The sequence below is a fragment of the Pristiophorus japonicus genome, chromosome 11 (genome assembly GCF_044704955.1).
Source record: "Pristiophorus japonicus isolate sPriJap1 chromosome 11, sPriJap1.hap1, whole genome shotgun sequence".
NCBI classification, from domain to species: Eukaryota; Metazoa; Chordata; class Chondrichthyes; family Pristiophoridae; genus Pristiophorus; species Pristiophorus japonicus.
The window spans coordinates 150555094-150580521 of record NC_091987.1 but is presented as its reverse complement, the minus strand read 5'-3'; the positions used below and the strand labels follow the sequence as shown (position 1 = coordinate 150580521).

General features: G+C 46.4%; 1 protein-coding gene across 2 annotated transcripts in view; it reads right to left on the bottom strand.

The window, feature by feature from the left end:
- vwa8 (von Willebrand factor A domain containing 8) overlaps positions 1 to 25428 on the bottom strand; it is a 463584-nt gene that overhangs the window by 164003 nt on the left and 274153 nt on the right. For both annotated transcript variants that reach the window (XR_011595909.1, XM_070894160.1), the window contains exons 25-26: positions 17373 to 17578; positions 4860 to 5011 (exon numbers count right to left, since the gene is read on the bottom strand). Coding sequence is in view for 1 of the 2 variants with exons in the window: in XM_070894160.1 (XP_070750261.1) it covers positions 4860 to 5011; positions 17373 to 17578 (358 nt within the window). In the remaining variant the exon portion in view is untranslated. The remainder of the gene's footprint in view (positions 1 to 4859; positions 5012 to 17372; positions 17579 to 25428) is intronic.

Genomic DNA, 25428 nt, shown 5'->3' with positions numbered 1-25428 from the left:
CACCTGAGCATCCCTGATTATAATCGCTCAACCATGTCTTCTGTTGCCTAGGTCCTAAGCTCTGGAACTCCCTCCCTAAACCTCTCCGCCTCTCTACCTCTTTCTTCCTTCAAAACCTACCTCTTTGACCAAGCTTTTGGTCACCTGAGCTAATTTCTACTTATGCGGCTTGCTTTCAAATTTTTATCGCATAACACACCTGTGAAGCGCCTTGGGACATTTCACTACATTAAAGGCGCTTATAAATACAAGTTGTTGTTGTTTAAAATGGCACTTACATGCACCGAAAATGCACTTATTCTTTATTAAAGGTCCAAGGGAGAGGAATTGTGAAGCTTGGTGCGTAGTGTTGAGCTGGCCTTTGCATCGTACATAACTGATGCATCATTCCACTCTTTGACAGCCATGGGCAATCTTCCCAAAGCACATGCCAGTTCAAACTAGGAGCCGCAGCAGAGGCCAACCCGCTCTGCCAAACTGCAAACACTTGACAGAACAATTACCGCATAAAGCTGCTTTAAAGACGTGCTCTCAAGCCGCACACGAACATTAACTCCCAACTGTGGGGACAGATTGCACTGAAAGCTCTTTAACTCTGGCAGGGTCATTCTGTCCCTGCCGCATGGTAACAGCTGTGGGTACACACCACTAATAGCCAGGACTGATTTACTCAATCTTTAGTTTTCATAGAACACAAATCGTGGGCTGGAATTTCTGGAATATGCTCTCGTTATATCCCCACCGCGCTGCACGCAGTTACATCATGGGATCTGCATTCCACCTTGGAGCAGTGTGGAACAGGGTAGAATGGTCAAATGTTTGCTCGAGCTAAATTAAATTCCTACCTTTGGTACGAACTAAGGGCGAGGCAAAAGTACACTGTGCTAATGTCATGCGAGGTCAGGGAGTTAGTTGAACAAGTCATGTAACTTATTGGAAGTAATGCCACCAGAATAGGATTGCCCTCCAGATTAGTAACTTGATGTTGTAAGATTTGACAGGTTTGAATTGTGTGTGCGTGCTTGTTGTGGGTGTGTGTGCAGGTGCAGGTGCGTGCGTGTGCAGGTGCGTGCGTGTGTGTGCAGGCGCGTGTGTGCAGGTGCGTGCGTAGGTACATGTGTGCAGGTGCGTGTGTGCGCAGGTGCAGGTGCGTGTGTGCGCAGCTGCAGGTGCGTGTGTGTGCAGGGGTGTGTGTGTGCGCAGGTGTGTGTGTGTGTGTGTGTGTGTGCATGCGTGCAGGTGCGTGTGTGTGTGCAGGTATGTGTGTGTATGTGTGCAGGTGCATGTGCAGGTGTGTGCGCAGGTGTGTGTGTGCGTGTGTGTGTGCATGCGTGCAGGTGCGTGTGTGTGTGCACGTGCGTGTGTGTTTGTGTGTGAGGGGTTGGGACAGACACATGGACCATGTACAGTAGACAGCTCAAGTCGCTGGAGAAATATCACCAACGATGTGTCCTCAAGATCCTACAAATCCCCTGGGACGACAGGCGCACCAACATTAGTGTCCTCGACCAGGCCGACGACCAGCATTGAAGCACTGACCGCACTGGATCAGCTTCGCTGGGCAGGCTACATAGTTCGCATGCCAGACACAAGACTCCCAAAGCAAGTACTCTACGCGGAGCTCCTTCATGGCAAACGAGCTAAAGGTGGGCAGAGGAAACATTACAAGGACACCCTCAGAGCCTCCCTGATAAAGTGCAACATCCCCACCGACACCTGGGAGTCCCTGGCCAAAGACTGCCCTAAGTGGAGGAAGTGCATCCGAGAGAGCGCTGAGCACCTCGAGTCTCATCATCGAGAACATGCAGAAATCAAGCGTAGGCAACGGAAAGAGCGTGCGGCAAACCAGTCCCACCCACCCTTTCTTTCAGCGACTGTCTGTCCCACCTGTGACAGGGGTTGTGGCTCTCGTATTGGACTGTTCAGTCACCTAAGGACTCATTTTGAGAGTGGAAACAAGTCTTCCTCGATTCCGAGGGACTGCCTATGATGATGGTGATGTATGTGACACAGGCAACTGAAAATGGTATCAGTCGCTCAGAGAAGCAAAAGAGCTTCTGGAGTTGAAGGAGGCTTGTGTATCACAATGGAACAGTTGTAGAAACTCACGACCACGTGAAGGAATGAGGCGATTAGCTTAGATGCATTCAAGAGGAAGCTAGACAGGTAAACGAGGGAGAAAGGAATAGAAGGAAACGCAGATAGAGTGAGGTGAAGTAAGATGGCAGGAGGTTCATGTAGAGCATAACACCAGCAATGAAAAGAAAAAAAGTCTTGCATTATATAGCGCATTTCACAACCTCAGGACGTCCCAATAAACAAATTTTAAAATGTAGGTAATGCACACAGCAAGCTCCCACACACAGCACTGTGATAATGACCAGATAATCTGGGGTTTTGTGTTATGTTGATTGAGGGATAAATATTGACCAGGACACCAGGGATAACTCCCCTGCTCTTCTTCGAAATAGTGCCGTGGAATCTTTTACATCCACCTGAGAGAGCAGACAGGGCCTCGGTTTAACGTCTCATCCGAAAGACGGTATCTCCGACAGTGCAGCGCTCCCTCAGCACTATGCTGGTGTGTCCGCCTAGATTTTTGTGCTCAAGTTCCTGGAGTGGGACTTGAACCCACAACCTTTGACTCAGAGGCGAGAGTGCTACCCACTGAGCCATGGCTGGCAATAGGGCCAATGGTCTGTTTCTGTGCTGGCTGGTGAACGTGCTGGCTGTGCTTGGAGTACCAGCCCAGGGCAGGGAGGGGGGGGGGGGGGCAGGGAGGGTGGGGGGGGGGGAGAAAGATGGACAAACTGGGTGACCCCACAGAATTTTCCAGCGATGTGCCGGCCCAACTTTCCACTTTTTAATCAAAATAGGCGCTAGCAGGCCGTTTTGGGCGCTATATGGGCACTAGCCCAGCGATGTGAGGTGGAAAGTCGAGCCCAAAGCCTAGCCAGTCAAGAATAAAATCATCTTTACTCAGCTTCCCCTTCAGCAGCTGCTGGGAATGGGACACTCCTCGGGTGCATCTGTCGCTCTACGTGTAGCATCCCCTCCCGTCCCGACACATCCTCCTCCTAATTTAGCACTGTGCATAGTCCGATCACAAGCTGCCGGCATCCTCTGAGCTCGGCCACGCCGGGCTGCGGCAGAAGAGCGGAGAGGTCGGAGCCCGGAGGTGGAGTAGCGTGGACAAGATCAAGGGAAGGCGCAGCACGGGCCAATAGTGAGGCCGTGAGGTGGTGAGGCTTAGATTGCATACTATGAATTCCACACAAAGAGAGGTCCTGTGGGAAGATGGAACGAAGGAGGACAGTAGGAGTATGTTTCAGTTTGTGTGTATGTATTGGCACATGCGATGGAGCCTGGTCTCCAGGCATCTTGGATCCCCTTGCCACTGGACCAAGACCTCGCTCCGTCAAGCCCGTGTGGTGGCTGGTGCACAATGGCCACCCCACGTTAAAGAATTCACGCATAGGCATCTTCCACCGTTTAAAATGAGTTCATTATTCATCTGAGCATTCATTTTTAGTGTGGAAGCAAGTGATCCTCGACCCCGAGGGACTGCCCAAGATGATGATGGTTGCATCACAGGCCTCCGCAGTCAATAACACACAAAACAGCATATTATCGGCCCCACGGAGATTATCAATGTAATGTGTGCACCAGTGAGTATGCTCACAGGTTTGTACGCTCGCGGCCTTCCGCGAGGGGTGGGCGCCAGAGGGACTGGGGTGCATCTTCACCACCGACAACCAAATTTTAATTTTAATTTGATTAAAGGTTCTCGTTACAGTTTTAAATTGTTAATTAGTGGGTTCGAGTGCCAAAAGGGGGCACTTGTTTAGGGTTCTACTAAAATAGTTGTAGAGCTGTTGAGTTGGGAGTGGCTGAGTCAGTCAAGTCATGTTCACAAGACTCAATAAAACCCCAGCCAGTTGGGTTCGGGGATCCACGATGAGGCAGCTGGTTGTGAGCTTGGTGGATGAATTGGTAATGTGTAGTGTGATTGTTAAACCTTGACTAATAAACCAACTAGTTCTTCAGGGAAAAGTGTTGCTATGAATTCTTAAGCAAAGAACCCATGAAGCAAATTACATTACAGTCAACAGCAAAGGCAGCAGGAACTAGATTATCTCAATTCACTAGTCGAGAGCTTCAAGTGTCAGGACACCAGATATTCAAGCCTGGCAGCCTCAATGGATATCCTGGGCATTTGGCAGCAACAGAAAAGTATCCTACAACATTTACCAAAGGAAAATAAATACAACTCTCTGTCATCCATATCAAGAAAAATACTTGTTTCTTCTCTTTTTTAAATGTACCAGTGATAAAATTTGAACTTTGACTAAAACTCCGGATCACTCATTTAAGACATCCGTACAGAAAGGCGAACAAGACACACTGTTGCTGGTGGGACAGTTAACCCTTTGTGGACTGCAGCAGAATTTCTGCACCGGAACAGAAAATATTTATTACATTTGTTTTTGGCTCCAGAAAGTGCTGTGCATTAAAAGTGTCCAGCATTTCTGACATTTTTCTAATTTATGCTAGAAAAAAAATGTCTGAAAATTGCAAATGTGCGATGGTTTAATAAATAGCTACTGAAACAAGGACAGACACATAAACCCAATGAAGAAACAAATATTTTCCTTTATTGTGGATGATTCGCAATATGACCAAGTTAAATCGGTGACTGAACACTTCGCTCTACGACCTAAGATCACTAAACGAAAGACTGAACGCTCAATCCAAGCCTCCTCGGTGATCTATAATTGATTAGCAGCATGCGACGAGTGTCTGTAAATAATGCAATGTAGTGTTTTCAGTTCATCGAGAAGTTAACGTATTGTGCTTACTCCTTGGCCAGCTGTACATTAGTAGGCTTGGCTCCGATTGGGATCCCGTGTTTGTGCAGGGTATTGATGACGATTGCCCGCATTTCACCGTTGTAGGAGTCAAAGTCAAACACGTTCCGAACCACGTTTGCAAGTCCCTCAGTGGGGAATTTCTGCAGAGAGACACAGGACAGAAATACAGCCCTGTAAAATTTCCACTGACATATTCATACGTCACCCTGCATGAGCTCTGAACTTTGATCTAGTTTACACAGCAACTTTAATTATCTCCCCCGAGAAACAGCTGCATATTATTTCTGAAAATTGGAAGCACATTTTAATGATCTGCACATTGGTTTCTGGTGCGACAATCAGTATTGAGATCAAAATTAGAAGCATTTACCCATTGCAGTATTAAGTAGTGTGTGCATGAAAATCGTGCTCAGTACAAACTGGGTCACTGGTAGCTCTGCCTGTAGGAACTCTGCTAAGATGTAGTGCAGATAAAATATCTTGGTAATATTGGTGGGTATATTGTGTTTAATTGAAGCTTAGGACAGAATATAACACACTCCTTATAGTAACATAATTCAGATTTTGACCGATTAAATAACAGCCCTGAAATTGCGAAGAATAGCAAATTAATGGCCCCAACACTCAGAAATGCAAATTGTACAGGTTTCTTTCAGAAAATGACTTTAGGGTACAGTATATGAGCAAGAATTTTTGTACATCTCACACACCTACCCTGCCATTCACTCATTAACTTCTCAAGGCCCAGTACAGAAATTCCCAAACACAGCTGGGTTACAATGTCCTCTTCTTCTGCTTGTCCTTTTTAATTCTTTTCTTGCTTTTATTTTCTATTCCTTTACTCTCTGTCTCTTAATGTTCACAGGACCCAAAATAAGCCCATATTTTCCAGCAGCAGCAGCTGATAGTCCTCCTTTGCTTAGGAACTATATAAGAACAGGGGTCATCCATTCAGTCCCGCATGCCTGTTCCACCATTCAATTAGATCATGGCTGATCTGTATCTACCCATCATTGCTCCATCTCCCTTCATACCTTTGCCGAACAAAAATTTATCATCTGTGTTTTGAAAGCTCCAATTGACCCCATCCTCAACAGCCTTTCAGGGGAGAAAGTTTGTATGGTTGTGCAGTACCCAACAAGCGAGAGTCTAACCACTGCCCCAAGACATTCAGCAGCATTACCATCACCCAATCCTCGATCAACATCCTGGGGGTTACCATTGACCAGAAACTTAACTGGACCAGCCACATAATGTGGCCACAAGAGCAGGTCAGAAGCTGGGTATTCTGTGGCAAGTGTCTCACCAAAGCCTTTCCACCATCTACAAGACACAAGTCAGGACTGTGATGGAATACTCTCCACTTGCCTGGACGAGTGCAGCTGCAACAACACTCAAGAAGCTCGAACCATCCAGGACAAAGCAGCCCGCTCGATTGGCGCCCCATCCACCACCTTAAACATTCACTCCCTCCACCACTGGCGCACCGTGGCTGCAGTGTGTACCATCTATAAGATGCACTGCAGCAACTCGCCAAGGCTTCTTCGGGAGCATCTCCCAAACCCGCGACCTCAACCACCTAGAAGAACAAGGGCAGCAGGCGCATGGGAACACCACCAAGTTTCCCTCCAAGTTACACACCATCCTGACTTGGAAATATATCGCCGTTCCTTCATCATCACTGGGTCAAAATCCTGGAACTCCCTCCCTAACGGCACTGTGGGAGTACCCTCACCACACGGACTGCAGCGGTTCAAGGCGGCGGCTCATCACCACCTTCTCAAGGGCAATTAGGGATGGGCAACAAATGCTGGCCTTGCCAGTGACGCGCACATCCCGTGGACAAATAAAAAAAACTGAATGCAGTACTCCAAGTGGTGTCTGACCAAGGCTTTATACAACTCAAGCATATGTAATCTTTGTAATCCATCCTCTCGAGATAAAAACCAACATTCCATTAGCCTTTTTGATTTCTTTTTCTATCTATCTATTGGCTTTTAATGATTTGTAAACTTGGACTCCCAAGTCTCTCTGCTCCTCTGCAGTTCCTAATTTCTCACCAGATAGAAAGTACAGGTTGAACCTCCCTTATCCAGAACTCCGTTATCCGGAACCACCTCTCATCCAGAACCATTCCCGGCCACCGGGTGGCGCATGCGCAGAACTCCGTCATGAACAAATTGAAGTCCTTCCTCGCTGCCAACTCCCGCAATCCCGTGATCCACCGCCCCCCCCCCCTACCTGCCAATAGAAACAGGGTCGTTGGGGAGAATCTATCAAACACTTCATAATTTTGAACTCCTCTGTCAAATCTCCCCTTAACCTTCTCTGCTCTAAGGAGAACAACCCCAGCTTCTCCGGTCTTTCCACAAAACTGAAGTCCCTCATACCATTCTGGTCAATCTCCTCTGCATCCTCTCCAAGGCCTTGACATCCTTTCTAAAGTGTGGTGCCCAGAATTGGACACAATACTCCAGCTGGGGTCGAATCAGTGTTTTATCAAGGTTTATTATAACTTCCTCACTTTGATAGTCTGTGTCTCTATTAACAAATCCAAGGATGCCATGTGCTTTTTTAACAGCCTTATCAACTTGTCCTGCCACCTTCAAAGATTTGTGTACGTACACCCCCAGGTCTCCTTGTTCCTGTGCCCCCTTTAACATAGAAACATCGAAAATAGGTGCAGGAGTAGGCCATTTGGCCCTTCAAGCCTGCACCACCATTCAATAAGATCATGGCTGATCATTCCCTCTGTACCCCTTTCCTGCTTTCTCCCCATACCCCTTGATCCCTTTAGCCATAAGGACCATATCTAACTCCCTCTTGAATATATCCAATGAAGTGGCATCAACAACTTTCTGCGGCAGGGAATTCCACAGGTTAACATCTCTCTGAGTGAAGAAGTTTCTCCTCATCTCAGTCCTAAATGGCCTACCCCTTATCCTAAGACTGTGTCCCCTGGTTCTGGACTTCTCCAACATCGGGAACAATCTACCCGCATCTAAACTGTCCCATCCCGTCAGAATCTTGTATGTTTCTATGAGATCCCTTCTCATCCTTCTAAACTCCAATGTATAAAGGCCCAGTTGATCCAGTCTCTCTTCATATGTCAGTCCAGCCATCCCGGGAATCAGTCGGGTGAACCTTCGCTGCACTCCCTCAATAGCAAGAACGTCCTTCCTCAGACTAGGAGACCAAAACTGAACACAATATTCCAGGTGAGGCCTCACCAAGGCCCTGTACAACTGCAGTAAGACCTCTCTGCTCCTATACTCAAATAGCCTAGCTATGAAGGCCAACATACCATTTGCCTTCTTCACCACTTTCTGTACCTGCATGCCCACTTTCAATGACTGATGAACCATGGCACCCAGGTCTCATTGCACCTCCCCTTTTCCTAATCTGCCACCATTCAGATAATATTCTGTCTTCGCGTTTTTGCCACCAAAATGGATATCCTCACAGTTATCCACATTATACTGCAGCTGCCATGCATTTGCCCACTCACCTAACTTGTCCAAGTCACCCTGCAGCCTCTGAGCGTCCCTCTCACAGGTCACACCGCCACCCAGTTTAGTGTCATCTGCAAACTTGGAGATATTACACTCAATTCCTTCATCTAAATCATTGATGTACATTGTAAAGAGCTGGGGTCCCAGCACTGAGCCCTGCGGCACTTCACCAGTCACTGCCTGCCATTCTGAAAAGGACCCGTTTATCCCGACTCTCTGCTTCCTGTCTGCCAACCAGTTCCTTATCCACGTCAGTATATTACCCCCAATACTATGTGCTTTGATTTTGCACACCAATCTCTTGTGTGAGACCTTGTCAAAAGCCTTTTGAAAGTCCAAATACACCACATCCACTGGTTATTCCTTGTCCACTCTACCAGTTACATCCTCAAAAAATTCCAGAAGATTTGTCAAGCATGATTTCCCCTTCATAAATCCATGCTGGCTTGGACCGATCTTGTCACTGCTTTTCAAATGCGCTGCTATTTCATCCTTAACAATTGAATCCAACATTTTCCCCACCACTGATGTCAGGCTAACCGGTCTATAATTTCCTGCCTTCTCTCTCCCTCCCTTCTTAAAAAGTGGTGTTACATTAGCTACCCTCCAGTCCATAGGAACTGATCCAGTGTCGATAGACTGTTGGAAAATGATCACCAATGCATCCACTATTTCTAGGGCCACTTCCTTAAGTACTCTGGAATGCAGACTATCAGGCCCTGGAGATTTTTTGGCCTTCAATCCCATCAATTTCCCAAACACAATTTCCCGCCTAATTAGGATATTCTTCAGTTCCTCCTTCTCACTAGACCCTCGGTCCCCTAGTACTTCTGGAAGGTTATTTGTGTCTTCCTTCGTGAAGACAGAACCAAAGTATTTGTTCAATTGGTCTGCCATTTCTTTGTTCCCCATTATAAATTCACCTGAATCTGACTGCAAGAGACCTACGTTTGTCTTCACTAATCTTTTTCTCATCACATATCTATTGAAGCTTTAGCAGTCAGTTTTAATGTTCCCGGCAAGCTTCTTCTCGTACTCTATTTTCCCCCTCTGAATTAAACCCTTTGTTCTCCTCTGCTGAATTCTAAATTTCTCCCAGTCCTCAGGTTTGTTACTTTTTCTAGCCAATTTATATGCCTCTTCCTTGGATTTAACACTATCCTTAATTTCCCTTGTTAGCCACGGTTGAGCCACCTTCCCCGTTTTTTTTAACTCCAGACAGGGATGTACAATTGCTGAAGTTCATCCATGTGATCTTTAAATGTTCGCCATTGCCTATCCACCGTCAACCCTTTAAGTATCATTCGCCAGTCTATTCTAGCCAATTCACACCTCAAACCATCGAAGTTATCTTTCCTTAAGTTCAGGACCCTAGTTTCTGAATTAACTGTGTCACTCTCCATCCTAATAAAGAATTCTACCATGTTATGGTCACTCTTCCCCAAGGAGTCTCGCACAACAAGATTGCTAATTAGTCCTTTCTCATTACACATCACCCAGTCTAGGATGGCCAGCTCCCTTGTTGGTTCCTCGACATATTGGTCGAGAAAATCATCCCTAATACACTCCAGGAAATCCTTCTCCACCACATTGCTACCAGTTTGGCTAACCCAATCAAAATGTAGATTAAAGTCACCCATGATAACTGCTGTACCTTTATTGCATGCATCCCTAATTTCTTGCTTGATGCTGTCCCCAACCTTACTACTACTGTTTGGTGGTCTGTACACAACTCCCACTAGCGTTTTCTGCCCCTTGGTATTCTGTAGCTCCACCCAGACCGATTCCACATCATCCAAGCTAATGTCCTTTCTTACTATTGCATTAATTTCCTCTTTCACCAGCAATGCTGCCCCGCCTCCTTTTCCTTTCTGTCTATCCTTCCTAAATGTTGAATATCCCTGGATGTTGAGTTCCCAGCCTTGGTCACCCTGGAGCCATGTCTCCGTGATGCCAATTACATCATACCCGTTAAATGCTTTCTGCGCAGATAATTAGTCCACCTTATTCCGAATACTTCTCGCATTGAGGCACAGAGCCTTCAGGTTTGTCTTTCTAACACACTTTTGCCCCTTTAGAATTTTGCTGTAATGCGGCCGTGTTTGCTTTTTGCCTTAGGTTTCTCTGTCCTCCATTTTTACTTTTCTTCTTTCTATCTTTTGCTTCTGCCCCCATTCTACTTCCCTCTGTCTCCCTGCATAGGTTCCCATCCCCTTGCCATATTATTAACTCCTCCCCAACAGCACTAGCAAACACTCCCCCTAGGACATTGGTTCAGGTGCAGACCGTCCGTTTTGTACTGGTCCCACCTCCCCCAGAACTGGTTCCAATGTCACAGGAATTTGAATCCCTCCCTTCTGCACCACACCTCAAGCCACGTATTCATCTGAGCTATCCTGCAATTCCTACTCTGACTAGCATATGGCACTGGTAGCAATCCTGAGATTACTACTTTTGAGGTCCTACTTTTTAATTTAAAATTGTACCCTTTAGTTCATATTGTGTCTCCTCATTCTTCCTTCCAAAATGAATCACCTCACACATCTGTGTTAAATTTCATCTGCCATGCGTCTGCCCATTTCACCAGCCAGTCTGTGTCCTCCTGAAGTCTGCTACTATCCTCCTCACTGTTTACTACATTTCTGAGTTTTGTGTCATCTGCAGACTTTGAAATTATGCCCTGAACATCCAGGTCCAGGTTATTATTATATATCAAAAAGAGCAGTGGTCCCAATACTGAATCCTGGGAACATCGCTGTATACTTCCCGCCAAGTACTTTTTAAATGTGGTGGGGGTCTGGAACTCATTGCCTGAAAGGGTGGTGAGGAAAAACAACTGTTCACTGCTTTCTGTCTCTTAGCCAATTTTGTACCATGCAACCACTGACCCTTTAATTCCATGGGCTTCCATTTTGCTAACAAGTCTACTATGTGGTACTTTATTAAGCGCCTGTACTAAACTTGTACTCCATTCTTTTGTCTATGTACCCCAACATTCTATTGGTTGTTTAATTGTTTTTTTATGTTATCTCGACATTGAAAGGGCCAAGTCTGCTGTTACTCCCTGACTACATCGACCTATGTTAGTCAATTGCAAGCATTGTAAACACTCACATTTTTTATTGACCAATGAGCACTGTTCATTTCTTAAGTGTTGAACTTCACGTGACATTTGTCCAATTGTAAATGCTTTTGCTGATCTGCAGCTGCACCCTCTGTCTCTTCTGCTCTCACTATTTTGCTGTCAATAGCAAATTTGATAAGCCGTCGATGTCTAGGTCATTGATGTAGCTTAGAAATAAGAGGCGGCCAAGCACTGAATCCTGCAGGAGTTGGCTTAACACCTTGCCCCAGTCTGACATGAAGAGGGTGATTTTTTTGTGTCTCCTGTACCTGGGCGTCAGGCAGGCAGAGCGCATTCAATGTATGCTTCACCTTAAATGACCCGAACCTTCCTGTACATCCAGGTTCAGGCCATTTACATAGGCCTTATGGTCCCTAGAAACAGATGACACTAAGTTAGGAGGGACAGTAAGTGGTGCACATGATGTGACTGCAGTAGAGAGGATACAGAGGAGATTTACGAGGATGTTGCCTGGACTGGAGAATATCAGCGGGCAGATGAGGAGACATTATTTTTACACAGCGAGTTGTGATCTGAAATGCACTGTTTGAAAGGGCGGCGGAAGCAGATTCGTGAGTAACTTTCAAAAGGCAACTGGATATATATTTAAAATTTGCAGGACTATGGGGTCTGAGCAGTGTACTCGGACTAATTGGATAGCTCTCTCAAAGAGCTGGCACAGACACAATGGGCTCAACGGCCTCCTTCTGTGCTGTATGATAAATAGTTCATTCTCTGGTTGGCAACCAGTAACAGTGGGGTGCCGCAGGGATCAGTGCTGGGACCCCAACTATTTACAATCTATATTAATGACTTGGAGGAAGGGACTAAGTGTAACGTAGCCAAGTTTGCTGACGATACAAAGATGGGAGGAAAAGCAATGTGTGAGGAGGTCACAAAAAATCTGTAAAAGGACATAGACAGGCTAAGTGAGTGGGCAAAATTTGGAAAGTGTGAGGTCATGCACTTTGGCAGAAAAAAAATCAAAGAGCAAGTTATTATTTAAATGGAGAAAGATTGCAAAGTGCTGCAGTACAGCGGGACCTGGGGGTACTTGTGCATGAAACACAAAACGTTAGTATGCAGGTCCAGCAAGTGATCAGGAAGACCATAGAAACATAGAAACATAGAAAATAGGTGCAGGAGTAGGCCATTCGGCCCTTCTAGCCTGCACCGCCATTCAATGAGTTCATGGCTGAACATGCAACTTCAGTACCCCATTCCTGCTTTCTCACCATACCCCTTGATTCCCCTAGTAGTAAGGACTTCATCTAACTCCTTTTTGAATATATTTAGTGAATTGGCCTCAACAACTTTCTGTGGTAGAGAATTCCACAGGTTCACCACTCTCTGGGTGAAGAAATTCCTCCTCATCTCGGTCCTAAATGGCTTCCCCCTTATCCTTAGACTGTGTCCCCTGGTTCTGGACTTCCCCAACATTGGGAACATTCTTCCTGCATCTAACCTGTCTAACCCTGTCAGAATTTTAAACGTTTCTATGAGGTCCCCTCTCATTCTTCTGAACTCCATTTAATACAAGCCCAGTTGATCCAGTCTTTCTTGATAGGTCAGTCCCGCGATCCCGGGAATCAGTCTGGTGAACCTTCGCTGCACTCCCTCAATAGCAAGAATGTCCTTCCTCAGGTTAGGAGACCAAAACTGTACACAATAATCCAGGTGTGGCCTCACCAAGGCCCTGTACAATTGTAGCAACACCTCCCTGCCCTTGTACTCAAATCCCCTCGCTATGAAGGCCAACATGCCATTTGCTTTCTTAACCGCCTGCTGTACCTGCATGCCAACCTTCAATGACTGATGTACCATGACACCCAGGTCTCTTTGCACCTGCCCTTTTCCTAATCTGTCACCATTCAGATAATAGTCTGTCTCTCTGTTTTTACCACCAAAGTGGATAACCTCACATTTATCCACATTATACTTCATCTGCTATGCATTTGCCCACTCACCTAACCTATCCAAGTCACTCTGCAGCCTCATAGAATCCTCCTTGCAGCTCACACTGCCACCCAACTTAGTGTCATCCGCAAATTTGGAGATACTACATTTAATCCTCTCGTCTAAATCATTAATGTACAGTGTAAACAGCTGGGGTCCCAGCACAGAACCTTGCGGTACCCCACTAGTCACTGCCTGCCATTCTGAAAAGTCCCCATTTACTCCTACTCTTTGCTTCCTGTCTGACAACCAGTTCTCAATCCATGTCAGCACACTACCCCCAATCCCATGTGCTTTAACTTTGCACATTAATCTCTTGTGTGGGACCTTGTCGAAAGCCTTCTCAAAGTCCAAATATACCACATCAACTGGTTCTCCCTTGTCCACTCTACTGGAAACATCCTCAAAAAATTCCAGAAGATTTGTCAAGCATGATTTCCCTTTCACAAATCCATACTGACTTGGACCTATCATATTACCTCTTTCCAAATGCACTGCTATGACATCCTTAATAATTGATTCCATCATTTTACCCACTACCGATGTCAGGCTGACCGGTCTGTAATTCCCTGTTTTCTCTCTCCCTCCTTTTTTAAAAAGTGGGGTTACATTGGCTACCCTCCACTCCATAGGAACTGATCCAGATTCAATGGAATGTTGGAAAATGACTGTCAATGCATCCACTATTTCCAAGGCCACCTCCTTAAGTACTCTGGGATGCAGTCCATCAGGCCCTGGGGATTTATCGTCCTTCAATCCCATCAATTTCCCCAACACAATTTCCCGACTAATAAGGACTTCCCTCAGTTCCTCCTCCTTACTAGACCCTCCGACCCCTTTTATATCCGGAAGGTTGTTTGTGTCCTCCTCAGTGAATACCGAACCAAAGTACTTGTTCAATTGGTCCGCCATTTCTTTGTTCCCCGTTATGACTTCCCCTGATTCTGACTGCAGGGGACCTACGTTTGTCTTTACTAACCTTTTTCTCTTTACATATCTATAGAAACTTTTGCAATCCGTCTTAATGTTCCCTGCAAGCTTCTTCTCGTACTCCATTTTCTATGCCCTAATCAAACCCTTTGTCCTCCTCTGCTGAGTTCTAAATTTCTCCCAGTCCCCGGGTTCTCTGCTATTTCTGGCCAATTTGTATGCCACTTCCTTGGCTTTAATGCTATCCCTGATTTCCCTTGATAGCCACGGTTGAGCCACCTTCCCTTTTTTATTTTTACGACAGACAGGAATGTACAATTGTTGTAGTTCATCCATGCGGTCTCTAAATGTCTGCCATTGCCCATCCACAGTCAACCCCTTCAGTATCATTTGCCAATCTATCCTAGCCAATTCACGCCTCATACCTTCAAAGTTACCCTTCTTTAAGTTCTGGACCATGGTCTCTGAATTAACTGTTTCATTCTCCATCCTAATGCAGAATTCCACCATATTATGGTCACTCTTCCCCAAGGGGCCTCGCACAACGAGATTGCTAATTAATCCTCTCTCATTACACAACACCCAGTCTAAGATGGCCTCCCCCCTAGTTGGTTCCTCGACATATTGGTCTAAAAAACCATCCCTTATGCACTCCAGGAAATCCTCCTCCACCGTATTGCTTCCAGTTTGGTTAACCCAATCTATGTGCATATTAAAGTCACCCATTATAACTGCTGCACCTTTATTGCACGCACCCCTAATTTCATGTTTGATGCCCTCCCCAACATCACTACTACTGTTTGGAGGTCTGTACACAACTCCCACTAACGTTTTTTGTCCTTTGGTATTCTGCAGCTCTACCCATATAGATTCCACATCATCCAAGCTAATGTCCTTCCGAACTATTGCCTTAATTTGCTCCTTAACCAGCAATGCTACCCCACCTCCTTTTCCTTTTATTCCATCTTTCCTGAATGTTGAATACCCCTGGATGTTGAGTTCCCAGCCCTGATCATCCTGGAGCCACGTCTCCGTAATCCCAATCACATCATATTTGTTAACATCTATTTGCACAGTTAATTCATCCACTTTATTGCGGATACTCCTTGCATTAAGACACAAAGCCTTCAGGCTTGTTCTTTTAACACCCTTTGTCCTTTCAGAATTTTGCTGTACAGTGGCCCTTTTTGTTCTTTGCCTTGGGTTTTCTCTGCCCTCCACTTTTCCTCATCTCCTTTCTGTCTTTTGCTTTTGCCTCCTTTTTGTTTCCCTCTGTCTCCCTGCATTGGTTCCCATCCCCCTGCCATATCAGTTTAAATCCTCCCCAACAGCACTAGCAAACACTCCCCCTAGGACATTGGTTCCGGTCCTGCCCAGGTGCAGACCGTCCGGTTTGTACTGGTCCCACCTCCCCCAGAACCGGTTCCAATGCCCCAGGAATTTGAATCCCTCCCTGTTGCACCACTGCTCAAGCCACGTATTCATCTGCACTATCCTGAGATTCCTACTCTGACTATCACGTGGCACTGGTAGCAATCCCGAGATTACTACTTTTGAGGTCATACTTTTTATTTTAGCTCCTAGCTCCTTAAATTCGTTTCGTAGGACCTCATCCCTTTTTTTACCTATGTCGTTGGTACCAATGTGCACCATGACAACTGGCTGTTCTCCCTCCCTTTTTAGAATGTCCTGCACCCGCTCCGAGACATCCTTGACCCTTGCACCAGGGAATCTTGGCCTTTATTGCAAAGGGGATGGAGTATAAAAGCAGGGAAATCTTACTACAGTTATACAAGGTTTTGGTGAGGCCACACCTAGAATACTGCGTGCAGTTTTGGTTTCCATATTTACGAAAGGATATACTTGCTTTGTAGGCAGTTCAGAGAAGGTTCACTCGGTTGATTCCGGAGATGAGGGGGTTGACTTATGAGGAAAGGTTGAGTAGGTTGGGACTCTACTCATTGGAATTCAGAAGAATGAGAGGTGATCTTATCGAAACGTTTAAGATTATGAGGGGGCTTGACAAGGTGGATGCAGAGAGGACGTTTCCACTGATGGGGGAGACTAGAACTAGAGGGCATGATCTTAGAATAAGGGGCCGCCCATTTAAAATTGAGATGAGAAGAAATTCTTCTCTCAGAGGGTTGTGGATCTGTGGAATTCGCTGCCTCAGAGAGCTGTAGAAGTTGGGGCATTGAATAAATTTAAGACAGAAATAGACAGTTTCTTAAACGATAAGGAGATAAGGGGTTATGGGGAGCGGGCAGGGAAGTGGAGCTGAGTCCATGATCGGATCAGCCATGATCGTATTAAATGGCGGAGCAGGCTCGAGGGGCCGTATGGCCTATTCCTGTTCCTATTTCATATGCTCTTATGATTATAAATCTATAGAAGGCTTTGCAATAGCCTCGATACTGGATTACTAAATTCCGTTTTACTCATCGCATTGAAAGTTGAAAAGGTGCAAAAATACTGACGTATGTGGATGTGGGTTGAGCTTTGGTGCAAGATTAGAGCAGCTCAAATCTTAAAGTGTGAAAGTAAAGGAGGGGGCTCACTGAGTTTCATAAAATATTAAACGACACGATACAGATGAGGTGAAGTGAGAATATTAAATCAAAGTCAGCTAGGGAAGCCGAGCCGAAGGGCCTCAATTTAAATGGATGAAAGCTCGAAATTAAAACAGATATTGGGAACAAATTCTTCAATCAACGGGAATAATCTGGTAATTAATGAGGAAAATAAACATAGCTGATTGTGGAAACTGGAATTAAGGTGGTAAAAGAACGAGGTTACATGGCTGAATGGTCTATTCTCACCGACATTTCCTCTCGTCTGCGAGCAATGGTATTAAAAGACAACAACTATAGCACTCACATATTTCTGAAGATCGCTGGATGGTATAAGTAGAAATAAGGTTTAAAGCCAGACAGGTCCTTCCCAGGGATCAATTGGTGACGTTCTCCTGAGCTCACGTACCTGCAGATGTTTTACAATATTGACGACCTCTCTTGTTGAATAAGGGTAGGTTATTATTCCTTGATCAGCCATGCTTCTCAAGTCGCCAAAGGCAGACACAAGCTTTTGAAGGACGGGCTCCGGGACATCAGGCCCATACTGTCGAAGCATAGCAAGCTCAGATTGGGGTTTGGGATTATCAACTGCATTGCAGCTAAAAATATCACCTGTCGAAACAAGGAAATAAAAACACAATGCATCAAATTGTTGTGAAAGATAAGGTCTGGAAAATCCATGAATACAATCTGGACTGATGAGGGGTAGTTTCACAATGTCAAACTCCCAGTGGGAAGTCTCACTAGTTGGGACTGTGTGTCACCGAACTGGCCTTGTACATCACCTACCTTTGATTCATGCTCCCGTTTAGCGATGTTCCTCGCCGGAAGTGTGGCCATGTAAAGTGACCCCTATAATGCCCATCTATTAGTTCATACAGTCATCAATCGTATAGTGTAGCTATTATCATAGGATTACATAGGATATATGGCACAGAAACAGACCATTTGGCCCAACCAGTCCATGCTCCACTCCAGCCTCCATCCGTCTTTCCTCATCTAAATCTGTCAGCATAACCCTCTATTCCCTTCTCCCTCATATGCTTAGCTAGCCTCCCCTTAAATGTATCGATACTATTCGCATCAACCACTCCCTTTGGTAGCGAGTTCCACATTCTCACCACTCTCTGGGTAAAGAAGTTTCTTCTGAATTCCCTATTTGATTTCTTGTGGACTATCTTATATTGATGGCCTCTAGTTATACTCTTCTCCACAAGTGGAAATACTCTCTCTGTATCCATTCCATCAAAACCTTTCATAATTTTAAAGACCTTTATTAGGTCACCCCTCAGCCTTGTTTTTTCAAGAGAAAAGAGACCCAGCCTGTTCATCTTTGCCGGATATGTATACCCACGCATTTCTGGTATCATCCTTGCAAATCTTCTCTGCACCCACTCCAGTGTCTCTATAGTCTTTTTATAATATGGCGACAGAACTGTACGCAGTACTCTCCAAGGTTCGATACAGGGTTAGCATAACTTCCCTACTTTTCAATTCTATACCTCTAGAAATAAATCCTAGTGCTTGGGTTTACAGCCTTGCAACTTGTAATGATTTGTGTATTTGTACTCTGGGATCCCTTTTGTTCCTCCACCCCCCTACCCTCTCGCCCATCATGCATTGACACGGAATGCATCAGCCTGCCTCTGCCAAGATACCCACTATGGGCACAAAGAGGGGCCCAACACCGGAGACAAGAGCAGCTCTACTGTATACATCGTACAGATAAATACCCAACCGTGCAAATATCCTGTAATTCTTTATAGCCAATAAATGAAACATCTTTGGAACAAAGCAGTCCAAATGTTGGTTGTTACTTTTCTTGTCGGCAGCACCGGGGAGTGGCACCACCATCTCCTGGCATCAGTAAGGATGGGTTATTGCGAAGGTTTCCGTATGGAACACATACCAGAGCACAGGGAATCAGTCCGGAAGGGCCGGCTGGTGAGGTTGCAGGGCTCCTGTGGCAAGCGGTGCCGCACGCTCGGTAGGTCAGAGAAAAATTGCCCAAGACAACAGCTTTTTACTCAGAAATAAACATTCTGCAATCTCAGCAAAAAAATTAATCCACCAATAAAATACAGAAAAAACAATATAATCACAAAAGAAAAAGCCAAGCAGAAGTTCAAAAGTGGCCTGCAGCTTTAAGTCAATAGGCCCATACACTGCAGCGCCCCTTTCAAATGGTGAGCAATGCTGCTGGGCAGGGAGTGGTGAGAAAGTTACATAATCCGGCAAAGGACCAATTTGCCTTAAATTTAGCCGTCTACACAGCCTCCAAAATGACAGATTTTTCTCCACTGCAAAAATGCAACCCCCTGTGAAGTGGGAAATTCCACCTTTATTCCTGATTTTGTGCCCAAACTCACCTTCCCTCTGCACCCCCTCCACCACCCCCATGGCCAGCAGAGCCTCTCAAAATCGGGGGGGGGGAGGGGGAGGGGGAGTATCTGAAAATGAGGCTCGTTAAAGAGGTCTTTCCATCAATATGCTTTATGTTTCTGTCCCCCAATACTTGTTATTTTTGTTTAAAGATAGGGGGTGGGGACTTATTTAGTGTTGGTAGTTAGGGAGAGGTTACCGAGCCTGACCACGCTCGGGAGCTGGATTTATGCAATCTATCATGTGTATCTTGAGTTTACAACTGGTCCTTACTATTATTACATTAGTTCTCTTGCACTAATACCTCGTAACTGTCGTCAGATACTTTCTCAATGTCAACAGCACGTACTACTTAAACAGAAGAATTCAACAAGTCAACAGAAATGGATAGAAAGAAATGGAACTTCAGTGCAATGGTCTGATTTTAAAAGCAGCACTGGTGTTGATAGCTGGTCTCAGACAGCCAGTTAAATTTGTTTATCGAACAGTATATAGGAAGAAGAGGCAGGCAGTACAGAAATCCTCCGGGAGTGTGGCGCTCACAAACCGGTTTTCAGAGCTGAATACTGGTGAGGGCAACGACCAACGTCCCCCCTAAGGGGCGTGGGCATGTGGCCGCGCAGCAATCAGGAGGTCCCGCGTGTCAATCGCCAGGTCCCGCGTGTCAATCGGCAGGTCCCGCGTGTCAATCGCCAGGTCCCGCGTGTCAATCGCCAGGTCCCGCGTGTCAATCGCCAGGTCCCGCACAGGCCGTTCACAAGCTGGAACAGATACCGCACAGCACGAAAAAAAATGTGAGGGAACATTGGTGATGACACCTCAGGGCAGTGCAGCCTCGAGAACAGGTTCTGCTTTTCTATTCCTCCTACAAAAATGGTATTTATTCACATTTCCACACATTATACTCCATCTGCCACCTTCTTGCCCACTCACTTAACCTATCTATAGCTCTTTGCATCCTCCTCACACCTTACCTTTCCACTGAGCTTTGCATCGTCAGCAAGCTTGGATACACTAAACTCGGTCCCCTCATTTAAGTCTTTGATATGGATTGTAAATGGCTGAGGCCCTAGCACTGATCCTTGTGGTGTTCCACTAGTTACAGTCTGCCATCCCGAAAATAACTCGTTTAGTCCTATTTTGTTTTCTGTCCTTTAAACAATCCTTAAGCCATGCTAATATATTACCCCCAATCCCATGAGCCCTAATTCTGCATAACAACCTCTTGTATGGCACCTTATCGAATGCCTTCTGAAAATCCAAATATACCACATCCACTGGTTCCCCCTTTTCTACCCTGCTAGTTACAACCTCAAAAAACTCCAATAGATTTGTCAAATACGATTTCCCTTTCATAAAACCGTGTTGAATCAGCCTAACCATGTTGTGATTTTCCAAGTGCCCCGTTACCGCGCCCCTAATTATATATTAGCATTTTCCCAACGACTGATGTCAGGCTAACTGGTATATAGTTTGCTGTTTTTTCTCTCCCTCCTTTACTGAACCGCGGGGTTACATTGAAGATCAAAACCATGAGAGTAGACCTGCGGGACAGCGAGAGGAGCGGCTATAGATAAAGGTAGGCCCAAGTGCCCGGAGGGAGCGCGAGTGTCATGGAGCAAGGTAAGTGGCATCAGCGCATGGGAAGGAGCTGATTGGAGAGTAGCTAGTGATTGTTTTGTTTTAAGTCTTATTTCTCTTTATTTCTGTCAACTAACTTTTCTTTTTTTTTTAAGTAACTTAATAGGCAAATAAATAAAGACATAGCAGGGTGGCGCGGTTGGGAATGCACACCCTGTGCCATGTGGCAATACCAGGACGCTTCCTGTGTCATGGACAACCATGTGTTCAGGAGGTGTCGTCGGCTGGAGGAGCACGAGCTCGGAGTTTTAGAGCTTGAGCAGCAGCTGGCGTCACTGCAATGCACCGGAGAGGCTGAGGACTTTGTTTCAGGAGGTGGTCACCTTGCAGTTAAAGAGGGAATGGGTGACTGCCAGACAGAAAAGGAGGACCAGGAAGGTAGTGCAGAAGTCCTGAGTGCATCTCGCTCTCCAACCAGTATTCTGTTCTGAGTACTGGCGAGGGCGTTGGTTCCTCAGGGGAGTACAGCCAGAGCCATGTCTATGGCACCACGAGTATCTCAGCTGTACAGATGGGGGGGCGGGGGGGGGAGAAAGACAGGGAAAACAATAGTGGTAGAGGGTTCGATAGGGTAGCAGATAGGCAATTCTGTGGCCGCAGACGTGACTCCAGGATGGTATAGTATGTTGCCTCCCTAGTGCCGGGGTTAAGGATGTTACTGAGCAGCTGTAGAGCATGCTGAGGGGGAAGAGTGAACAGCCTGAGGTCGTGGTCCATATCGGTACCAACGATAGAAACGGTAGAAACCGGGCCGAGGTCCTGCAGGCAGATTTTAGGGAGCTAGGAAGGAGATTAAAAAGCAGGACCTCAAAGGTAGTAATCTACTCCCGGTGCCAAGCACAAGTGAGTACAGAAATAGGAGGATAGAGCAGATGAATGCGTGGCTGGAGAGATGGTGCAGGAGGGAGGGCTTCAGATTCCTGGAGCATTGGGACCGGTTCTGGGGGAGGTGGAACCTGTACAAGCCGGGACCAATATTCCCGCGGGGAGGTTTGCTAGTGCTGTTGAGGAGGGTTTGGAGGGGCAAAGGAGCGGCAAGAGTTTGTAGAAGGAAGTGACCGGGGCCCAGGAGAGGCGTGAGTTCGGGGCCCAGAAGAGGCGAGGGCCCAGGGGCAGCCTGGGCCAGCCCACACTGCGATATGTGTGCGCAATCAGTCCATGCAGCAGAGCTGGTCTCCAGTCGTCTTGGGTAATCCTTGCCACTGGATCAAGACCTAGCTCTGTCAAACCCGTGTGGTGGCTGGTGTGCAACGGCCAACCCACGTTAAAAAAATCCACGCACAGGCATCTTCCACCCTTCAGGATGTAGTTCGGGATCTGGAATATTGTGAACTCATCCCTTTTTTTGGCGTGAAAGCAAGTCAGCCTCGATACCAGGGACTGTCTATGATGATGATGAAACGAAGTTGGCAGGGGGATGGGCACCAGGATGTAGCATTAGAAAGGAGAAACAAAGAGCTCAAAGGATTGGGAGAGGCGGAAAGCACTAAATAGTAAGGTATTAGATGGGGTCAGACTGAGAGAGAACACAGGATGGTCTAGGATAGGTTTAAAGTATAAGTATGTGAACGAACAAAGCATTGTAAACAAGATTGGTGAGCTGCAGGTGCAAATAGCCACATGGGAATATGATGTTGTGGCAATGAGAGGCCTGGCTCAAAAAACGGCAGCATTGGATATTAAATATTCCTGGATAAAGGATCTTCAGGAAAGATAGGAGGTGCTGTGGCACTATTGGTTAAGAAGAATGTTCTCTAGAGAGAGGATGTCCTGGAGGGGTCAAGGACAGAATCTATATGGGTAGAGTTAAGGAATAATAGAGGTGCCACTACACTACTAGGTGTATTCTATAGGCAACCAACTAGTGGGAAAATTATTGAGGAACAAATTTGCAGAGAAATTACAGAGAGGTCCAAGGACTATAGAGCAGTGATAGCTATCCTAATATAGACTGCGATAGTAACAGTGATAAGGGCAGAGAGGGGGAAGAATTTGTGGTGTGTTCAGGAGATCTTTCTTGATCAGTACGTTTCCAGCCCAACGAGGGAGGAGGCATTGCCGGATCCAGTTCTGGGGAATGAGATAAGTCTAGTGCAGCAAGTGTCAGTAGGTGAACATTTAGAGAACAGTGATCGTAGTATAAGGTTTAGATTAGCTGTGGAAAAGAACAGGTAAGCAAGCTAGAGTAAAAATACATAATTGGAGGAAGGCAAATTTCAGTGGGATGAGAATGGATCTGGCCTGGGTAAATTGGAATCAAACATTGACAAGCAAAACTGTAGTGCAATAATGGGCTGCCTTTAAAGAGGAAATAGTTCAGCTACAGTTGAGTTACATTCTCATGAAGGGGAAAGGTAGGGCAACTAAAGTCAAAGCTCCCTTTATGGCGAAAGAGATGGAAAGTAAGATGAAGCAGAAAAAGAGCGCATATGACAGATGTCATGTTGAGAATACATCTGAGAATCAGGCTGAAGATAGAAAGCATAGAGAAGTGAAAAAGAAAATAAGTGGGGCAAAGAGAGGGTATGAGAATAGAATGGCAGCTAACATAAAAGGGAATCCAAAAATCTTCTATAGGTATATAAATAGTCATCATCATCATAGGCAGTCCCTCTGAATCGAGGAAGACCTGCGTCCACTCCTGAAGTGAGTTATTTGGTGGCTGAACAGTCCAATACGAGAATCACAGACCTTGTCACAGGTGGGACAGGTAGCCGTTGAGGGAAAGGGTGGGTGGGACTAGTTAGCCGCACGCTCTTTCCGTTGCTTGCGCTTGACCTCTACACGCTCTCGGCATTGAGACTCGAAGTGCTCAACACCCTCCCGGATACACTTCCTCCACTTAGGGGGGTCTTTGGCCAGGGACTCCCAGGTGTCAGTGAGGATGTTGCACTTTATCAGGGAGGCTTTGAGGGTGACCTTGTAACGTTTGCTGCCCACCTTTGGCTCATTTGCCATGAAGGAGCTCCGCATAGAACACTTGCTTTAGGAGTCTTGTGTCTGGCATGCGAACTATGTGGCCTACCCAGTGGAGCTGATCGAGTGTGGTCAGTGTTTCGATACTGGGGATGTTAGCCTGGGCGAGGACACTGATGTCCTCCCAGGGGATTTGTAGGATCTTGCGGAGACATCATTGGTGATATATCTCCAGCAACTTGAGGTGTCTTTGTACATCGTCCATGCCTCAGACTCATACAGGAGGGTGGGTATTACTACAGCCCTGTAGACCATGAGCTTGGTGGTAAGTTCGATGGCCTGGTCTTTGAACACTCTTTTCCTCAGGTGGCCGAAGGCTGCACTGGGGCACTAGAGGCGGTGTTGAATCTCTGCATCAAAGTCTGCTTTTGTTGACAAGAGGCTCCCGAGGTATGGGAAATGGTCCACGTTGTCGAGGGCCGCGCCGTGGCTCTTGGTGACTGGGGGGCAGTGCTGTGCGGCGAGGACAGGCTGGTGGAAGATCTTTGCCTTACGGATGTTTAGCGTAAGGCCCATGCTTTCATATGCCTCAGTAAATACATCGACTGTATCCTGGAGTTCAACCTCAGAATGTGCGCAGATGCAGGCGTCGTCCGCGTACTGTAGCTCAACGACAGAGGTTGAGGTGATCTTGGACCTGGCCTGGAGGCGGCGTAGGTTAAACAGCTTTCCACTGGTTCTGTAGTTTAGTTCCACTCCAGCAGGGAGCTTGTTGACAGTGAGGTGGAGCATGGCAACGAGAAAGATTGGGAAGAGGGTTGGAGCAATGACGCAGCCCTGTTTGACACCGGTCCGGACGTGGATTGGGTCTGTAATAGATCCGTTGGTAAGGATCACGGCCTGCATGTCATCGTGGAGCAGGCGAAGGATGTTGACAAACTTTTGGGGGCATCCGAAACGGAGGAGGATGCTCCATAGACCCTCGCGGTTGACAGTATCAAAGGCCTTTTGTAAGGTCGAAGACCATGTATAAGGGCTGGCGCTGCTCCCTGCATTTTTCCTGCAGCTGTCGCGCTGCAAAGATCATGTCCGTTGTCCCCAGTAGGGGACGAAATCCGCATCATGACTCTGGGAGGAGCTCCTCGGCCACAGGGTGAGAATGGTTGAGGAGGACTCTAGCGACAACTTTTCCAGTGGCTGTTGGAAGGGAGATTGCCCTGTAGTTGCCGCAGTCGGACTTGTCCCCTTTTTTAAAGATGGTCACGATCACTGCATCTCCGAGATCTCCCGGCATGCTCTCCTCCCTCCAAATGAGAGAGATGAGATCACGTATCCACGCCAACAACGCCTTTCCGCCATACTTTAGCGTCTCAGCAGGGATTCCATCTGCTCCCGTCTCCTTGTTGTTTTGAGCTGTTTTATGGCTTTTCCTACCTCGTGCAACGTTGGGGTTTCACTGAGGTGGTGGAGGGTCGCATGCTGCGGGATGGAGTCGAGAACACTCGAGTCAAAGGCAGAGTCTC